The 19092-nt window shown below is 35.0% G+C and overlaps 1 protein-coding gene across 2 annotated transcripts in view; it reads left to right on the forward strand.

Annotated features, from left to right (window-relative positions):
* LOC142354756 (uncharacterized) overlaps positions 1 to 19092 on the forward strand; it is a 128224-nt gene that overhangs the window by 83937 nt on the left and 25195 nt on the right. For both annotated transcript variants that reach the window (XR_012761130.1, XM_075407167.1), the window contains exons 2-6: positions 93 to 232; positions 2911 to 3069; positions 6192 to 6389; positions 7044 to 7294; positions 7601 to 7769. Coding sequence is in view for 1 of the 2 variants with exons in the window: in XM_075407167.1 (XP_075263282.1) it covers positions 116 to 232; positions 2911 to 3069; positions 6192 to 6389; positions 7044 to 7294; positions 7601 to 7769 (894 nt within the window). In the remaining variant the exon portion in view is untranslated. The remainder of the gene's footprint in view (positions 1 to 92; positions 233 to 2910; positions 3070 to 6191; positions 6390 to 7043; positions 7295 to 7600; positions 7770 to 19092) is intronic.

A 19092-nucleotide genomic window follows, 5' to 3' on the forward strand; every position in this document is an offset into this window, starting at 1 on the left:
AAGGCGTGAGAATGGGATTCTTGTGTCGTTGTATTATTGTCCGCTGAATTCCATTTTTCCACTCTGATATCATTACTCCTGATGGGACTTTCAGATAGAACAGATTTTATGTGACATGGCCCCTGTAACAGTGGATGAGGTGAAAGACTTACTGTTTAAGAAGCATTGTGTCAAGATCCCTTCTCGTGAGTGGCTGGAGCAATGTGTAGAATTCATTGTCGATGCTGAAGAGGTGAGAACTGTTGTACTTTTTACACCACTGACCCACTACGCTAGCGACCTCGGCTTCTTGTGATTTCGACATAAAATCCAAAGTCAACTTACCACCACATTTTCCAGTATTGGACAATTAGTTTTCTTCAATTATTTTAATTCATAAAACTATAGCTCGCTTAAATTTCATGGTCAGTATAAATGAAGGAAAAATCTTTCGGTAATGTTGACATCAGTTGCCGAACGATTCGTACTAAATGTACAGGTCTCGGGGCGTGGCCTTTCAATTGCCAACAAATAAGCCGACACTTAAGCAAATATAACGACTAGAAAAGGACTGTTCATGATAATTACCGAGGCACTAAGCCGGCAAGGTAGCGTCCCTTAACTTTAAAATAAACATTAATTGGCTACAACTACTAAATAATTTGTCCTTGCCTGTGGCCCGTGCGACGTGATCTGAATCTATCGGTGACTTCACAAAGAGCCGAAAGTTTTTTAAAATAAAATATTAATTTACTGAGCCAATTTAAATCGTGAAATGAGACCCGAGAATTGTCAACCAATTATAACCCAGTATTTAGGAAATCAAGTTTTATTATTTATTAGCAAAACCACTCTGAAGCAACAAAATAAATAATTATAGGCTCAGCGCAGATTACGTACAACTATGCCGACTTTTAAGAGTGGCGAAACTGAAATTGATTATAAAAGTTCCGAAACTGCTATTACCAATTAATTATCAATTAATTGCTAACCGAATGTTTCTTTCAAAGCAACCAGGGCGCTCTGATTAATAGTCCGGTTGTGATGGATTCATATCAAGTCCCACGGGCCGCTGAGGCATGGCCGCGGTCCGCAATTATCATTGTTTGCTTTAAACATTTCTCGCGACAATTATCTTGTTCTAATAAACAATAAAATACAAAATCTCGCCGCTTAATTTTGATTGTTTCTGAATTTTTGCACTTTTTCATTAACTAACAAACAATTAACTATTAACTAACGAACAATTTAGGTGTAATTAAATGCAACTTTTGCTTACGGCTCATTTTGGATCAGATCAGGCTTTGCCGCTTTTAACGTCGGCCCTTTTGACTGAACCGAATCTATCAAAACCGAACAAATTATCATGACCGAAAATAGTTAAGTCGATACTTCTAATAACACTAGTTAAATTAAACTATTCTAATTTCTGTCACTTTCACATCGTCCTGATGAAATCTGTCGGCCAATATCACTAGCTCCGTCTCGGGTCTGCTACTCGTAACAATTTGGTTTTCCGAAAAGGTAGACAGTAACGTCTAACTTAAGCCGACGAAACTAGATATCGGAGAAAAATAAGAGCTGACGATAAAGAAAACTTAAAGCGCGGGTAACAAAATGGGGAATTTAAAAGAACTCGTAAAAATAAGTCCGTGCTTGGACTGCAATTAGCTCAATGTCTAGTTATCATTTGAATCTGAATAGTCAAGAAACAGTTAGCAAATTGGTGACGCGTAAAAGAGCAGATTGAAACATAGCCGAAAATTTTTTGAAAATATAAAGCGATGAATTAAAATACGTGTCGCAGACAATTAAATTTGCTTATGAAACATAAATGGAGTATTTGTAACCGAGTTTTTGAAAATTGATTTTTCATAACCTACTAGCAACATAAATCTAAAGTAAATAAATAAAAATTTGTGGAATAGTTATTTTGGGCGACGACGGCTGTCAGGAGAAAATAACCAATGACAATATACCCAATATGTCAATTAACTCTAAATATTTCCAATATTTTCTCCGAATGCCGAAACTATCAGAATGGTTATTTTGCATATTTTTCTAGTGAATTTGATAATTCCTCGCGGGCCATGGGCATGCCTCAGTAGCGCGTGGCACCTGATATAAAACTATCATAACCAAACAGGGGAGTGAATTATCTGTAAAGTATGATAAAATATGCTTGTAATAGCTACTGCTATTTGGTAATCGGATTATTGAGCGAAAAGATTAAAGGGAATAATTTGGGTATAACAGCATGGGTATATTGTCATTTTGTGTATTTTGGATTGGCTATATTGTCATGTAACACCTTCGATTGTGCCTCGGTGACTCATGTACGTGATATGAAGATGTCACAACTGAGCATGAGAATAATTTCCCAAATAACTATTTTTCATGGTATTTAAGTAACAGTTTAGGGTAATTAATGACAACTTTCTGCATTCGGCTCTTTTTAAATCAGGGACGCTTTCTAACGTTGGCTCTCTTGAAGGTAATCGACGTTAATCGTGCAAGAGAGCCGACGTTAAAATGCGCCTAAATTATTTGTACTTGATTTAAAAAGAGCAAAGTGCTGAAAGTTGCCTTTAATTACCCTATTAGATAGATATTAAGTCTTGCTTACCTCTGAGTATGACTCTGCTGGAGTGGTCAAAGATATTTTAGTTTGATCTAAAAAATGAGTTATTAATATTGTTGTAATAAACTAATATTTTAATTGTGGCCGAACTTAATAATGACAGCAGCAATTATCATTATTAAGCTTGCATGTAGTAATTTATTCTAACTAAAAGAATACTTGGCATTTTCAATTTGCTGTCCGAAGGTCGCGGTTTTCGAGCTACCGCCCTTTGGATCGCGCGTCTACCACTGTTTCGGGGATAGGTGGGGAAAATTGGAAGTAAATCTGAAATATGTAAATGTTATCAGGATGATGACGAGCCAATCTCTTCCTCTGTTGATGGAGTGACGGATGAAGTGATGCGGATTCTGTTGGACTTTGACTTGATAGAGATGGCAGAAGCTTCTCTACCCCCACATATTCGAAATTGCACCAAAGCTGTCATCAAAGGACACTATCTCTGTCAGGTACTCGTAGAGTAGTGCAATGATTCATTTTCATCTTTGACCATTGAAGTGTGAAGCTATATTAAATATTGAGAAATGACGGAAACAGTTATTTGAGCTTATCTGAGCAATTTGAAAAGATCATCAACTGAAAAACAACAGTATGTATCCAGAAGGAAACCCTCTAGCTATGTTAATTCCTCCAATCACAAGTTTTCGTTCTTACCTGACATAGGTGGGGAGAACAAAAGCGAATCGTAATAGATGCCTTTTTCTTGTGAAGGAAAAAGACTGCTGATATTTGATTAATTAAACTGCTAATCTGTTGTGTTGATGATTAAACTAATGATAACCAAGTTAATTGTCAACTCAAAATTATCTTGTTAACGTTATTTGAGCTTTTTAATTTATCCTAATACAGCAGATATAACAATACCTGGAAATTTCAGAAGACCCAACAATCGAAGTGAACTAAAGTTGTTAAAGAAGCAGTTTATTTCTATTAACTATTAATTGAGGAAATTCATTTTGCATGTCGATTTGTTGATTGCTGTGCTTCTGTGCTAGAAGATTGTCGAAAACTTATCTGATCGCTCAAAAGAAACAAATATTAGATGTAAAGTTGTCCGATCAAATAACCGTGATTGCTCTTATTCGCCCGGATGTGAGCCTCAAGATTTAGATTTCAGTATTAAGTTTACTTTTTCTCACATGTCGCAACGAAATTCTCGAAACGTTAAGCATCCTTTGACACGCAAAAATCAAATAGATTGATTTCAAAAAATTTAAGAAAGCTTGTATCAAAATGATTTCGTGAAGATTTTTGCATGACTATCAGTTTGTAGCCTAAATCTGCAAAACAACAAACAAGCAAGCAGAAAAATAATAGCATCAAATCTTGAATGCCGATGAGAGAGCGAAAGACGATTCTCTTAGGAAAAATTTAAAAGAGCGTTGAAGTTACTCTACTCTTATATTATGTTTTGTCTCATCAGTAACAGGTTTTGATGAAATTGACAAGCTTAATAAATATTGATGTCTTACAAGCCAAACAGAGACGAAGTACGCAAAATTTTACAAAATTTGAAAAAAAATTTCGCGTTCATTTTTGATTGAATGTTTTTTTTTAAAATCAAAATTGACTTTAATAGTGCGTTTTAAGTTACTTCAATAGAAGAAAAACATATAACTCCTTATCATCCGCCATAATGTGGTTATGAGAACGTGAGAAAATGGAGAAAATTTGATCCAAATCATCTCATAGGCTAGTGCACCTTTCATGTGTCTGCTCCCAAAACAATGAAATGTCAGTTTAGAAAGTCTATATGCGACTCCCTTAACTTGTTTAATTGCTCTTGAACGAAGTTTATAGCAATTATTGTAAACGTGTTAGTCTTTTTTATGCTTGACATTTTTGCGTTTTTCTTCTAGAACATTCTTTGACTTCTCAAGTGATTTTTTTTCACGCTTTCGTTCTTCATTTTTGAGTGATCTCTATTGCTCTCATTCCGAAGTCAAGCTTGTTGCTAATATAAAGTCGGTTGCAGCAAAGCAAAAACAAGGGCATGATAGCCGAGTAGTCAGTGCATCTGGATATGAATTGGGAGGTCAGCGGTTCGAATCCCGGCGGGGTAAAATATTTTTTCCACCCGCCTGTCGTTCGAGAGCAATTCTTCCGACATCAGTCGGTTTATGTTTTCATATCTCCTTTCCCAAATTGAAACATCTCAGCAAAAATTGAGAAACACCAGATTAAACCATTTGTATAGTCCAATGGCTCTAATATGTTTGACTTAAGACTCAAACTGGTTTCAATGAGACAGAACATTCTTTCTCCTTGAAAACAGTCGGTGTCAAAGTCATTTAAAACCCAATAACTAACCAATCTTCAATTGCGAAAATCTTCGAATTATAATTCAGGACTTGTCCAGTTATTTATCATTAATTCGTCCCCTCCATCGTTGTTTTTTGCGAGCGCTCGTTCACACTTTAAATTTTCAAAATAAATGTTTTGTTTGATTTTTTTCTCGCTATGCGTTTGAGTTTGCACGCCTGGCGTCGTTTGGTGCTATCTGTTATGTGACGAGTTTAGGCATGCCTCCTGTAATAACTTTTGAGATCAAATGCTAAAGTCTATTTTAGAAATTAGTATAATTGAAGCTCCACGTAGAGCACCTAATGAGAAGATTGTAGTTTTTAATTGTATCACCTGCAGAATCAAACTATAAAAGTTTGTGATGCAAAATTAAGAATTAACTCGTACTAACTTAGTTTTGTTTAATCATTTGTCTTGTCTCTGTCATCAGGGTTCTGTTGCCTTCAAGTCGGCAGTATGTTTAGCGGCTTCTTTCCAGTAATCTTTATTTTTGGGCGACTGAAAATTTTCATTCTAATGGTGGCATCTGTGGCGAAGATCGATGCACTCTCACAATGTAGGATCGTTTATTGTGTGCAACTGTAGCTAATTATGACTTGAGCTCGTTGTAATGAATTTTTACGTCTGAAATGAATGTATTTAAAAACGGCACGTGTGTTGTCTTTTCTGTCCCCAACTCAACAATTTCTGAGAGCAAAATTATTTCAAGTGCCGTTCAAAACCCAGACATTTATTAGAAAATTTTGACTTCCGTCTTATTTGTTCTGTTAATTTCGTTGTTTATTCCAGTAGGACTGACGCCGCGCAAAAGATATTTTGTACCGAAAGTGACATTGATTAGATTAAAAAGATACAAAATAAAAAGATAAATCTGTTGAATAATGAGATGCAGTTTGCTGAAAAGCCTGGAAGCGTCATAGTTGCTCTGTCGCATCTGTCCCCTCCTCCCATGCAACAAGTTTTGTTTGCATAAGCGTGTGTGATCAAACTAATGCGGCTTTACGCTCTGATGATGATGATACTGATAGCTTGATAGTTGATGATTCTATCGGTTCCAGGGATAAGGAAAAGGTCCTACCTTGTCAAGAAGAGCAGTGTCAAAATATAGAGAAAACGAAACTGATTTAAAGCTTGAGGTTACTTGCATCACATTAAAACAATATCTCGAGAATTTAGTCCTTTGAGATCCTTAGTTAGGGGCCGGCCTTTTTGAAATCATGTCTAGTATTCGATAATAGTGGAACTGGAAAATTTATTGACTTATTAGGTGCAAAAAATGGTAGATGTGGCTCGCTCAGTCTACAGGCAGTATCAAGAGTTGACGAAGACGTACAACAGAGATTGTGAAATCGGAGGAGACTCTGAGGAGAACAACGGGGAACTCAACCCCACCAACACACAAATGAACAGCAGCAGTCAGAGACGATTAACAGTGAACAACCAACATATTCCATATCAGAATAGAGTAAGTATCGAGTATGCTGAAGTCTGTTCTCACCAATGGGCTATTTGTGAAATTGTTTTTGGCAGTTCATTGGGTTATTTTGTGTTAATTTGGTCTGGCCCAGTTTTAGTACCTTTTTCCAGTCACTTTTTCAGACGTTCGCGTTATTATGTTATTTTGTCGTTTTCTTCTGCCTGAATTTTAATTTGTTAGTTTGTATTAGTTTTCTACTTTTTGACAGTTGGTGTCGTAGTCAAATTATTGGAGTTTTACTGTGGTTTCCGCCTCAATATTAACCTGTCGAGCACGCAATACGCAAACTCTATGAACTACATCATACATGTTCCTTATTTTTGAAAATGAACTGAACTCACTGCTGATAATAAAATATCTATCGCCTTAAAATAGTTTAAGCATAAAAAATATTGAACTAATTTTCCTTTCTTGTATTATTGATCCCTGTGAAGCTCAGTTCAATACATCGTTCTGAAAATATAAAAAAAACTTTCTCATAGCAGAATACAGGACATCTTCTGCTCAACACTTGAAACGACAGGAAAATAAAGATAGAAAAAGCCATTGAAGGACAACCTACACTTTGCAGAAAACACTATCAGCTAGCTCTCTGCCAAGAGAAAGCGGTCTCAAAGTTTGTTGTTCCAACTTGTAATTCAGGAGTCAGGAAGACGCACATTGGCCATGCAGTTGACAGACGGTAGCATCACAGTGAAGGGCATGGAGTACACCCCCATTCCAGCACTGGACCCCAGCAAGATGATGCCAGGGTGCAAAGTTGTGATCATGAACAGAGTCCTGTGCAGACGAGGAGTCCTCTTTCTTCGTCCAGAGAACATTCGTGTTCTAGGAGGACATGTGGCTTCACTTATGCCTCACAATTTACCCCTGCATATGTTCGCTTCAGCTCTGTAAGCAAACAATCTTTATCTTGTACTACAGTTGGAAGTCTGAAGTTTACGAATGTCCTCATGTAAAGAATGCTGTAATTTGAGACATTTTTTGGAGTTAAGTTAGTGGAAAATAAATTGAAATTGAAGTCGATATCTGACTTCATTATAGAGCTTCATTATAGACCTCTTGTTGTGATTTTTTAATTCCCAAAAGACAGTTAGCAGGCTTTGTAGGCAAAACTGTCTGCCTAAATTGGCGTTTGGAAAGTTATATATGACCTGCGGTTCAATTGATCGGACATTTAAAGTTCTCTTTATTTACAGTGGCAAGGAGGAGCATTTGCGGGGTCTTTTGGGGTCACAGCAGTCAGACCTTTCTAATTCCATTGGTCATCCAAATTATTTGCCACCAGCGAACAACGGAGGTACAACAAATAATATCTCCAGTCAAAATCATGGATTGCAACAACTCCAAATAACTAACGGACAAGCAGTGAGTAGGAAAATGAGCCGTCGTAGTTATAATTTATTTTTGAACTTATTGACCCTCCTCGCTAACCTATAGCCTCTCCGGGGCACCCTAACCTCACGCAACAAGATAAAACAGAATCGAAACCGTCTCTGTTTTCTGAGATCCTTTCCTCCGACATAAGTAGGAATGTTTTCTTGCTCGACAGATTTTGGCAACCAGAAAACAGTGTATATCAGTGGTTTGGGAGTATTTGGTTCGCTCTGCACGATTAGCTGAAATCTGTAATAAATTTTCATCATTTTTTGTATTGCATTATTTTTTATTGGCAGATATTTGCAGACTGCGAACATATCCTGGTGGTTTTTATTTATGCCAATTTTCGTCATGTAATTAATAGTCGCCGTCAGCTTCTCAACGGCTATTATTTAGGCGCTCTCCTTTTTTTAAAATTCAAAGAGTTTGAATTGTATTGGGGTGCTTTCTTTTTTACGACTCGAAGACGAGTATTGGTGGAGAGTATTTTTTATTTTTGATCGTTGAATTTTGTTGGAATGTATTTGAAACAGGAAGTGAAATGCGTGAAAACGGAAGTGTTAAGTGAAATTGCTGAGAGAAGAGAGAGTGGTTTTTTGTTCGTGTCGATTATTTGAGAGAGAGAGAGAGTGATAAAAGTAGGTGTGAAAAAATTTTCCACGGACCAAGAGGAAATTTTGATCACGTGCGGCTTTTTCAAAGCAGTTTTTATAGTTTTAACACCAACTTTTTCACTCAAAGGTGTTTCGTTCAATTATCTAAACTTCTAATGCTGTGTTTGCAAGCTTTTTTGACCATCTGAAACGAATTTTACACTTTTGTTGTCAATTTTGAGCTATTTTTACCATTTTGAATTGTTTTCAGTTTTTTCAGCAATTTTTCTATTCTTATTCAAATTTTAATAGCGTTTAATTTTGCCAGTTTTTGTCTGTTTTTTAAATTTTTTTATCCAATTCCTTCCAATTTTATGGTTCTCGTGGTCGTTTTTGTTTGTATGAATTTTTGTTTAAAGGGAATTGTATAGGTGTTTTCACACTGAAGTTACTCTTGAAAGCTAGAGGCGTTTTTCACTGAAATAAGTTATACAAATTTATAATTTGTTTCAGGTCATGTTTTCTTTGTTTTTTAAACTTTTCAAAATATTTTTCTGAGACGTATTAGTCGGCTGACTGATCCTGCACAAAATTTAATTGTAAATTCTCCAATTTTACCGTTTTAGAGAATTTTGTTTGATATTTTTTAGGAAATTGTTGATTTTTTTGTTTCTTTGCCATCATTTTTCCGTTTGCTCAATTTGTTCTTTATGATGCTTTCACATAGTCTTTCATTTGATATTTTGTTGTTGCGAGCTAACTGTATTTCTATATTATCAACTCCTAACTGTACTTTTGGAGTCGCAACTTGATGTAATTTTTATCAGATGCTTTTTGTTTTGTCAATTCATTTTCTCTTTTAACTTCTCGTGTTATTGTATCAAAATGTTTAGTGTAATGAAGTAGAAGGTGCTTCAGGTCAGTGAGGATTGCCAATCGTCTACTCCGAGTCGTTTCCGGAATTCTTCCCGCTATTTTTTTTTCAGATATTTTTACGCTTTTTCATGATTTTTGAAGTCAAATTGGAATAGTGATTTTGACCTCGCCGTAACAGCAAGTGGAGCGAAAAAGCGAGTAATTTTGCGGCGTGAATTTTATTTGAATTTTAAAGTAGAGCGAGAAAATGGTGTTTGAACAAAAATTTGCTTTCTCACTAGTGGTTTTTTGTTCACATGCGGGAATTTGACTTTACCATTTTCCATTTTTTGCGTCTTATTTTTTTCCCAAATGGTGTTCCCAATCGACTTACTGTGCAATCAAGGTCTAGTTTTTTGTTTAGTCATTAAAAATTATTTGAATTGTTTTAAGATTTGTCCTGCTACGTTTTTTAATTCCTTTACCTTTTGATCACGTTTTTCGTTTTACATAGGTCACGATTTTCTTGATGATGACTCCTGATTTACCTCATTCACTGTTTAAACTGAATGGATTTCACGCATTGAATTTCGCAATGGAGGGAACACGGTCAGAGTCAAAAGATCAAAATCCAAAAGAAACGGTATGAACTGACAAAGCCCGGTTATTAAGTCTTAGTGCATTAGGTTATCAAAGTTCATTAGAGCTGAGTAAAGTATTAAGCTAACTAGTTTTTAGCTTAGAAGCTGAATTCGGCATAGTTATAGAATCCAGCTGAGTTAGAACACTGCACACCGAATTAGAACACTTGTTTTTGAAACTGTTTTGGGAAGAAGTCTGTCATTTTTCATCTCTTGTTCGTTTTCTGTTTCAATCCCAATGTGCATCAAGCGCGTCAACAGCGGCTATTTTTCGGCAATTTGCCGCCTATTTTTAATGGCTGCTGTCAGCCTCTCAGTGGCTATTATTTAGGCGCTCTACTTTTTTAAATTTGCTTTACCTCTTTGATCACGTTCTTCGTTTTACATAAGTCACGATTTTCACGCTTGAATTTTGACTTACTTTACTCACTGTTTGAGCTGAATGGATTTTGGGTTCTTTCTCGCATTGAATTACGCAATGGAGTGAAAACTGTCAAAGTCAAAGGAACAACATCAAAGGAAGCGGGATAAACCGATAAAGCCCGCTCATTATGTCTAGTGCATTGGGTTATTTTAACTGGAGCGACTGCTTACTGAATATAGTACTAAGCTGACTAGATTTCAGTTTAGAAGCAGAATTAACTTTAGTTTTAGAATCTTACTGAAACTGTACACCGAATTAGAAAACTTTTAAGAACTTGGGAAAAATTCGTCAGTTTTTATGTCATTTTTTACTTTTTTGATTCAATCTCGATGTACATCAAGCGCGTCAACAGGGGATTATTTCCGGCAATTTGCCGACTATGTTTAGCATTTGTTTCTAAATTTCAATAACAATTATTTGGGAAATAACTAAACATAATTTACAATTGAAACAAAGTGTTTTTTGTTTTTTTTTTGTAATGTTCAGTTTTTCAATTTCAGTGACTTCTACAGCTAAATAGGAAGTGAAATGCGTGAAAACGGAAGTGTTAAGTGAAGTTGCTGAGAGAAGAGAGAGTGGTTTTTTGTTCGTGTCGATTATTTGAGAGAGAGAGAGAGAGTGAGAAAAGTAGGTGTGAAAAAATTTTCCACGGACCGAGAGGAAATTTTGATCACGTGCGGCTTTTTGAAAGCAGTTTTTATAGTTTTAACACCACTTTTTTCACTCAAAGGTGTTTCGTTCAATTATCTAAACTTCTAATACTGTGTTTGCAAGCTTTTTTGACCATCTGAAACGAATTTTACACTTTTGGAGTCAATTTTGAGCTATTTTTACCATTTTGAATTGTTTTCAGTTTTTTCAGCAATTTTTCTATTCTTATTCAAATTTTAATAGCGTTTAATTTGAGCACATTTTGCCAGTTTTTATCTGTTTTTCATGTTTTTTTTAACCCAATTTCTTCCAATTTTATGGTCCTCGTCGTCGTTTTTTTGTATGAATTTTTGTTTAAAGGGAATTCTATAGGTGTTTTCACACTGAAGTTACTCTTGAAAGCTAGAGGCGCTTTTCAATGAAATAAGTTATACAAATTTATAATTTGTTTCAGGTCATGTTTTCTTTGTTTTTTTGAACTTTTCAAAATATTTTTCTGAGACGTATTAGTCGGTTGACTGATCCCGCACAAAATTTAATTGTAAATTCTCCAATTTTACCGTTTTAGAGAATTCTGTTTGATATTTTTTAGGAAATTATTGATTTTTTTTAATTCGTTGCCATCAATTTTCCGTTTGCTCGCTTTTTTCTTTATGAGTCTTTCACATAGTCTTTATTTGATATTTTGTTGTGGCGAGCTAACTGTGTTTCTGTATTATCAACTCCTAACTGTACTTTTGGAGTCGCAACTTGAAGTAAATTTTATCAGATGCTTTTTGTTTTGTCAATTAATTTTCTCTTTTAACTTCTCCTGTTATTGTATCAAAATTTTTAGTGTAATGAAGTAGAAGGTGCTTCAGGTCAGTGAGGATTGCCAGTCGTCTACTCCGAGTCTTTTCGGGAATTCTTCCCGCTATTTTTTTTTCAGATATTTTCACGCATTTTCATGATTTTTGAAGTCAAATTGGAATAGTGATTTTGACCACGCCGAAACAGCAAGTGGAGTGAAAAAGCGAGTAATTTTGCGGCGTGAATTTTTCATTTGAATTTTAAAGTAGAGCGAGAAAATGGTGTTTGAACAAAAATTTGCTTTCTCACTAGTGGTTTTTTGTTCACATGCGGCAATTTGACTTTGATTCTTTACCATTTTCCTTTTTTTGCGTCTTATTTTTTCCCAAATGGTGTTCCCAATCGACTTACTGTGCAATTAAGGTCTAGTTTTTTGTTTAGTCAATAAAAAATATTTGAATTGTTTTAAGATTTGTCCTGCTACGTTTTTTATTTCGCTTTACCTTTTGATCACGTTTTTCGTTTTACACAGGTCACGATTTTCACGATGATGACTCCTGATTTACGTCAGTCACTGTTTCAACTGAATGGATTTCACGCATTGAATTTCGCAATGGAGGGAACACGGTCAGAGTCAAAAGATCAAAATCCAAAAGAAACGGTATGAACTGACAAAGCCCGGTTATTAAGTCTTAGTGCATTAGGTTATCAAAATTCATTAGAGCTGAGTAAAGTATTAAGCTAACTAGTTTTTAGCTTAGAAGCTGAATTAAGCATAGTTATAGAATCCAGCTGAGTTAGAACACTGCACACCGAATTAGAACACTTGTTTTTGAAACTGTTTTGGGTCATGTCTGTCATTTTTCATCTCTTGTTCGTTTTCTATTTCAATCTCAATGTGCATTAAGCGCGTCAACAGTGGCTATTTTTCGGCAATTTGCCGCCTATGTTTAATGGCTGCTGTCAGCCTCTCAGTGGCTATTATTTAGGCGCTCTACTTTTTTAAATTCGCTTTATCTCTTTGATCACGTTCTTCGTTTTACATAAGTCACGATTTTCACGCTTGAATTTTGACTTACTTTACTCACTGTTTGAGCTGAATGGATTTTGGGTTCTTTCTCTTATTGAATTACGCAATGGAGTGAAAACTGTCGAAGTCAGAGGAACAACATCAAAGGAAGCGGGATAAACCGATAAAGCCCGCTCATTATGTCTAATGCATTGGGTTATTTTAACTAGAGCGACTGCTTACTGAATATAGTACTAAGCTTACTAGATTTAAGTTTAGAAGCAGGATTAAATTGAGTTTTAGAATCTTACTGAAACTGTACACCGAATTAGAAAACTTTTAAGAACTTGGGAAAAAATCGTCAATTTTTATGTCATTTTTTACTTTTTCGATTCAATCTCGATGTACATCAAGCGCGTCAACAGGGGATTATTTCCGGCAATTTGCCGACTATGTTTAGCATTTGTTTCTAAACTTCAATGACAATTATTTGGGAAATAACTGAACATAATTTACAATTGAAACAGTGTATTTTGTTTTTTTTGTTATGTTCAGTTTTTCAATTTCAGTGACTTCTACAGCTTTGCAGTTAATTTTTGTGTGGGTGACATCATTTGTTCTGCTTTTAGGTCAATTGCATGACTCACTCAAAAAAATGACTTCTGAAATCACTTAGTGAACTCAAAATTTTATGAACCTTTACTAGTTAAAAATGAGTAGAGTGCATCTAAGTAGTGACAAACGTTTATGCCCTAATTCTTACATATTAGAGTCCTTGAGTTTTTGATTTCGAATATTGATTTTGAGAAAGCTTTGTTAGTGCCTTTTCCTTATGGAGCGTATTGGTCTCAAAAATGGCAGTCCTAATCTAGCCCAAAAAATCTACTGGTCTATTAAAGGACTGGTGGTCTATGTCTGTCTTATTTCTTTAGTTGTTTCAATTCCACGGGAGGCCACAAGCGTCTATCGCAGCTTTTTGGCAATCTGCGGGCTATGTTCTGTTTCAGTCCCGATGGGCATCAAGCGCGTCAACGGCGGCTATTTTCTGGCAATTTGCCGGCTATGTTTTTGATTGGGAGATAACCAAAATGAATGGCATGAAGAGAATGTCATTTTTGGCTGGTATAGTTGAGTGTCTGGCGTCTGAATCTAAATTATATTAGGGTAATGTAAGTAAGGGGTCTCGACTGGGCAGCGTCAATTTGTTTCTAGCTGTGAGTGGTGCTATTACGTGCATATTTTTTTTAAAGGAATACTGGATTTGTAATGGTATTGTTGGAAGCCAAGAATCGGATTATATTGGTGCTCTCTCTTTTTCTTGGAAAGATGTTTTCACACATTTTTCATGACTTAGATCTTTCAAAACGAGATAAACAGGTAAGGCCCTGCGGGCTTTAAGTTTCATCAGAGGACCGAAGCCGGCTGTAGTAGTCCTTCAAATGCTCAGAGTGGTGCAGGTGCTTGGAATGCCTTAATTCAAGGTTAAAAGGTCACTCATAGGAGTTTCCGAGCAAAAAATTGCGCAATTTTTCGCGTTTTTATGCGAATTTTCGAGTTTTTTGTTTCATCAGGTATATGTTGGTAATTCAATTATAATCACGAAAAATGATACAATTATCAAGTTTTTTGAGATTTTCTGTCGTTTTTGAGGTTTTACAGCCTCATGAGCCATAAAAGCTCTTCCTGGATTGGACAATAACTTACTGCGTAGTTCAATGGCAATGAAACGGTTTTCAACATTTTGATGTCACGAGTTTTTGCAAGTTTTTGAAACAGCTTGCTATTTTACGATTTTTTTTAAAATTTGTCCATTTTTGGATTTTTCTAGCCTCGGGGGCCAGATGACCTCCTCAAGGGTCTGGTGAGTTTCTGCTTAGTTTATAATTGCAATAAAGGTGTTTTCATTATTTTATTGTTACGAATTTTTATTTTCTTTTCAACATTTATTGTTACAAACGTTTCAACGTTTAATGTTACATTTGAATGTTAGCAATTGTTCAGTTTTTTGATAAGATTTACATTTCCAATTTATTAAAAAATAATAATCGTTTATTCACTTTTTGTTGTCTCAGTTGTCAGGTAATCTCCTCTAGGGTTTGCTAGTTAATAGCCGCCCTCATGTTCTCAGCCGGCTATTATAGCGCTCCTATTTTTTTTTACTTCGTCGAATAAAAAAATGTTTCGCTTTACCTCATTTTGCCGCTTTTTCAACATTTTGCGTGATATCTTTTTGACTTCTCTAGGCTAGTTTATCTCTTCTCTCATTCTGCTAAAAGTGATTTTGAACAGCAGTTGCTCAGCAAAGCAATTCAAAACGAACAGATTCAGTATAAAAAGTTGAAGTCAGGAGAAACGGGATAAACCCATAAAGCCCAATTTTAGATCCCCGCTATTTGAACGTCGTTCCTATAAGTCTTAGTTACCATGTCTAATGCTTATTGGTATTGATAGTAGCCCCTGTAGCCTCTCTCTAAGAAAGAGAAGTACGTTATGTTCAACTGCGAAATGCCATCAAAATAAATCGGACTTAAAAATGTTTTTGTTAAAAAATCTATTTTTTCCAATATCTTCTATTGTTTCAATCCGAATCATGCTTATTGGAATCAACGGCGGCTATTTTCCGGCAATCTGCGGGTATGTTTTGTTTTTGCATAGTTGCTGGGGGCAATAGAGTATTTTTCAGTTTTTTTATTACAGGGTTTAAGTTTTTTTATAAAGGTTGAATTGTTTTCAAAACTCCTGAATTTTTGTGTTTTTCCCCGATGGTTGATCAATCTTTATGAGGCTTGAACTTTTTAGGGCTTGAAATTTGGTTACTGAATAGCCTCTGGAGAGAATGAAATGGTTCTTTCTGAAGAAACTAGTACCTAAAATTTTAGCAGCATTTCATTGAAAATTGCAATTGAAAATTGCAATACTGGATTTGTAATGGTATTGTTGGAATCCAAGAATCGGATTATATTGGTGCTCTGTCTTTTTCTTGGAAAGATGTTTTCACACATTTTTCATGACTTAGATCTTTCAAAACGAGATAAACAGGTAAGGCCCTGCGGGCTTTAAGTTTCATCAGAGGACCGAAGCCGGCTGTAGTAGTCCTTCAAATGCTTAGAGTGGTGCAGGTGCTTGGAATGCCTTAATTCAAGGTTAAAAGGTCACTCTTAGGAGTTTTCGAGCAAAAAATTGCGCAATTTTTTCCGTTTTCATGCGAATTGTTGAGTTTTTTGTTTCATCAGGTATGTGTTGTTAATGCAATTATAATCACGAAAAATGATACAATTATCAAGTTTTTTTGTCGTTTTTGAGGTTTTACAGCCTCATGGGCCTTAAAAGCTCTTCCTGGATTGGACAATAACTTACTGCGTAGTTCAGTGGCAATTAAACGGTTTTCAACATTTTGATGTCACGAGTTTTTGCAAGTTTATGAAACAGCTTGCTATTTTACGATTTTTTTTAAGTTTGTCATTTTTTGGATTTTTCTAGCCTCGGGGGCCAGATGACCTCTTCAAGGGTCTGATGAGTTTCTGCTTAGTTTATAATTGCAATAAACGTGTTTTCATTATTTTAATGTTACGAATTTTTTTTTCTTTTCAACATTTATTGTTACAAATGTTTTCAACGTTAAATGTTACATTTGAATGTTACCAATTGTTGTGCAGTTTTTTGATAAGATTTACATTTTTCCAATTTAATAAAAAATAATATTCGTTTATTCACTTTTTGTTGTCTCAGTTGTCAGGTAATCTCCTCTAGGGTTTGCTAGTTAATAGCCGCCCTCATCTTCTCAGCCGGCTATTATAGCGACCCTATTTTTTTTACTTCGTCGAATAAAAAAATGTTTCGCTTTACCTCATTTTGCAGCTTTTTCAACATTTTGCGTGATATCTTTTTGACTTCTCTAGGCTAGTTTATCTCTTCTCTCATTCTGCTAAAAGTGATTTTGAACATCAGTTGTTCAGCAAAGCAATTCAAAATGAACAGAGTCAGTATAAAAAATTGAAGTCAGAAGTAGAAACGGGATAAACCCATAAAGCCCAATTTTAGATGCCCCCTATTTAAACGTCGTTTCTATAAGTCTTAGTTACCATCTCTATTGCTTATTGGTATTGATAGTAGCCCCTGTAGCCTCTCTCTAAGAAACACAAGTACGTTATGTTCAACTACGAAATGCCATCAAAATAAATCGCACTTAAAAAATGTTTTTGTACAAAAATCTATTTTTTCCAATATCTTCTATCTAATCTTTCAATCCCAATCATGCTTATTGGAATCAACGGCGGCTATTTTCCGGCAATCTGCCGGGTATGTTTTGTTTTTGCATAGTTGCTGGGGGCAATAGAGTATTTTTCAGTTTTTTTATTACAGGGTTTAAGTTTTTTTATAAAGGTTGAATTGTTTTCAAAACTTCTGAATTTTTGTGTTTTTCCCCGATGGTTGATCGATCTTTATGGGGCTTGAACTTTTTAGGGCTTGAAATTTGGTTACTGAATAGCCTCTGGAGAGAATGAAATGGTTCTTTCTGAAGAAACTAATATCTAAATTTTTAGCAGCATTTCATTGAAAATTGCAATTGTTTTCAAAATTTTTTTTTAAGTCATTTTCTAATTTCATCAATCGCAATCGTAACGGGCCATTAGCCAATGAAACTGTTTTCAGGTCTTGCAGATAGGTTACTGGGCAGATTTCAGAGAAAAAGAAGTGGTTTTGAAATTTTTTGTGCGAAATTAAGAAACATTCTTTAAATTTTGCAATTTTCGTTTTTTTTAATGTATTTGTTGGTTTTTCGATTTCTGCTATCTTTTTTAGCCAATAAACTTCTTTCAAGGTTTAGGGTTATTGGGTATATTTAATTGAAATTTTTAAGTTTTTTTCTTTTTTGCTGGCGTTGTTCAACTGATCTTTGGTTAAGTACATTATTTCCAAGGTTTTCATTCAATACTTTGGATTATATTTCAGGACTTGAACTGCTATGTTTTTTTAGGTGACGAACTATTTTCTCATGAGGCATTTTCAGCTAAAAGTGAATTAATTTAGTAAATTTTTGTCCATGAGTCGGGTAACGTGAATAATGACTTACTGGATTGTTTACTTACTGGATGATCTGAATTGTTTTAATCTTTCTTCTAAGATATTCGGTACAAAAAATAGCCGTCTATGCCTTAGAAGATAGGTGCGTAATTCTAAATATTTTGTGCATGTCTTGGAAAAACAATACCCTTCGTCCAGGGTCTAAAATAGAGAAAGTTTGGCGGATGTTTTTTGAGCTGAGATATGTGTTGCCGTTTTAAAGAAAAACATTAACGCACGAACGAACAGCTATACACGGGACCCAGTTAATTAATGTTTAAAAAATATTTGAATTCTAGGCAGAGCTGCAAAATAATACCTCTTATGTTAGTCTAGGATGCCTTCAAAAAGTCAAAATTTATCTCAATTAAAGTGGGCATAGCGTAAAGCTCTCACATCATTTGGGAACAACCAGACCCTTTTCATCATAATAATACAGCAAAACCTCAAGAAATCTATATCGTTTTATTCTTGATTTTCATTGTAACAGTCGCTGCTCGTAATAGATATCAAATTGGCGCTGTTCCTGTGATTATTTGTTTTGTTTAACAATAAAGTGCGGATAATTTATTAGTATCTTTATTTGAAATCCGAGTTTAATTGTTCCTACTCACCTCAGTGGGGGAGAGAAATATATGCTCAACTATTTTTTTGTTCAATCAATTTTGGATATGCAGTTGTACATATCTAATGGCACAATTGAAAAAGGGAGCAGTTGAACGAATCTAGTGAATAGATAATGGTTTTTACGGCTTTGATATCTTCCGCAAAATTTATTTAAATTGATATTTGACTGTATATGTTGTTCTTTTTGCAGTTGTTTGACATATTTTGGATATTTGCATGTCTCATTGGAATCCTTTGGATGTATAAATGAAATGAATCTCATGAATGATTTCCGTTGATAGCTAATGGCTTTCATGAATTTCAAATTAATTGTTTTCAAAAAATATAAACGTCTTTTTTAACTTCGCGCTTTTCGTTCTTTTAATCTACCTGTTACATAATCTCATCAGGGAAATTTTCAATATCTTATCTGCTGGAAAACAAGCTTTTTTGTTTAATTTGATTAGTTTTATCTGATGCTATTTTGACTTTGTTTCTTGGACATTTAGTTTTCGTCGTAATAATAATGATAATAACACAAGATTTAGGGAATAACCAAGGAAAGTTTTTAAGTTCCCAAATCAAATTTAACAGTCATTCAGTTCGAGTTTTTTGATGTTTCTACAATCAGCGCAGTTGCATGTCAATCGCTAGGACTATCCATCTCGTTGAAACTGCG

The sequence above is a fragment of the Convolutriloba macropyga genome, chromosome 1 (genome assembly GCF_964194025.1).
Source record: "Convolutriloba macropyga chromosome 1, txConMacr16.3, whole genome shotgun sequence".
In the NCBI taxonomy this organism is placed as follows: domain Eukaryota; kingdom Metazoa; phylum Xenacoelomorpha; order Acoela; family Convolutidae; genus Convolutriloba; species Convolutriloba macropyga.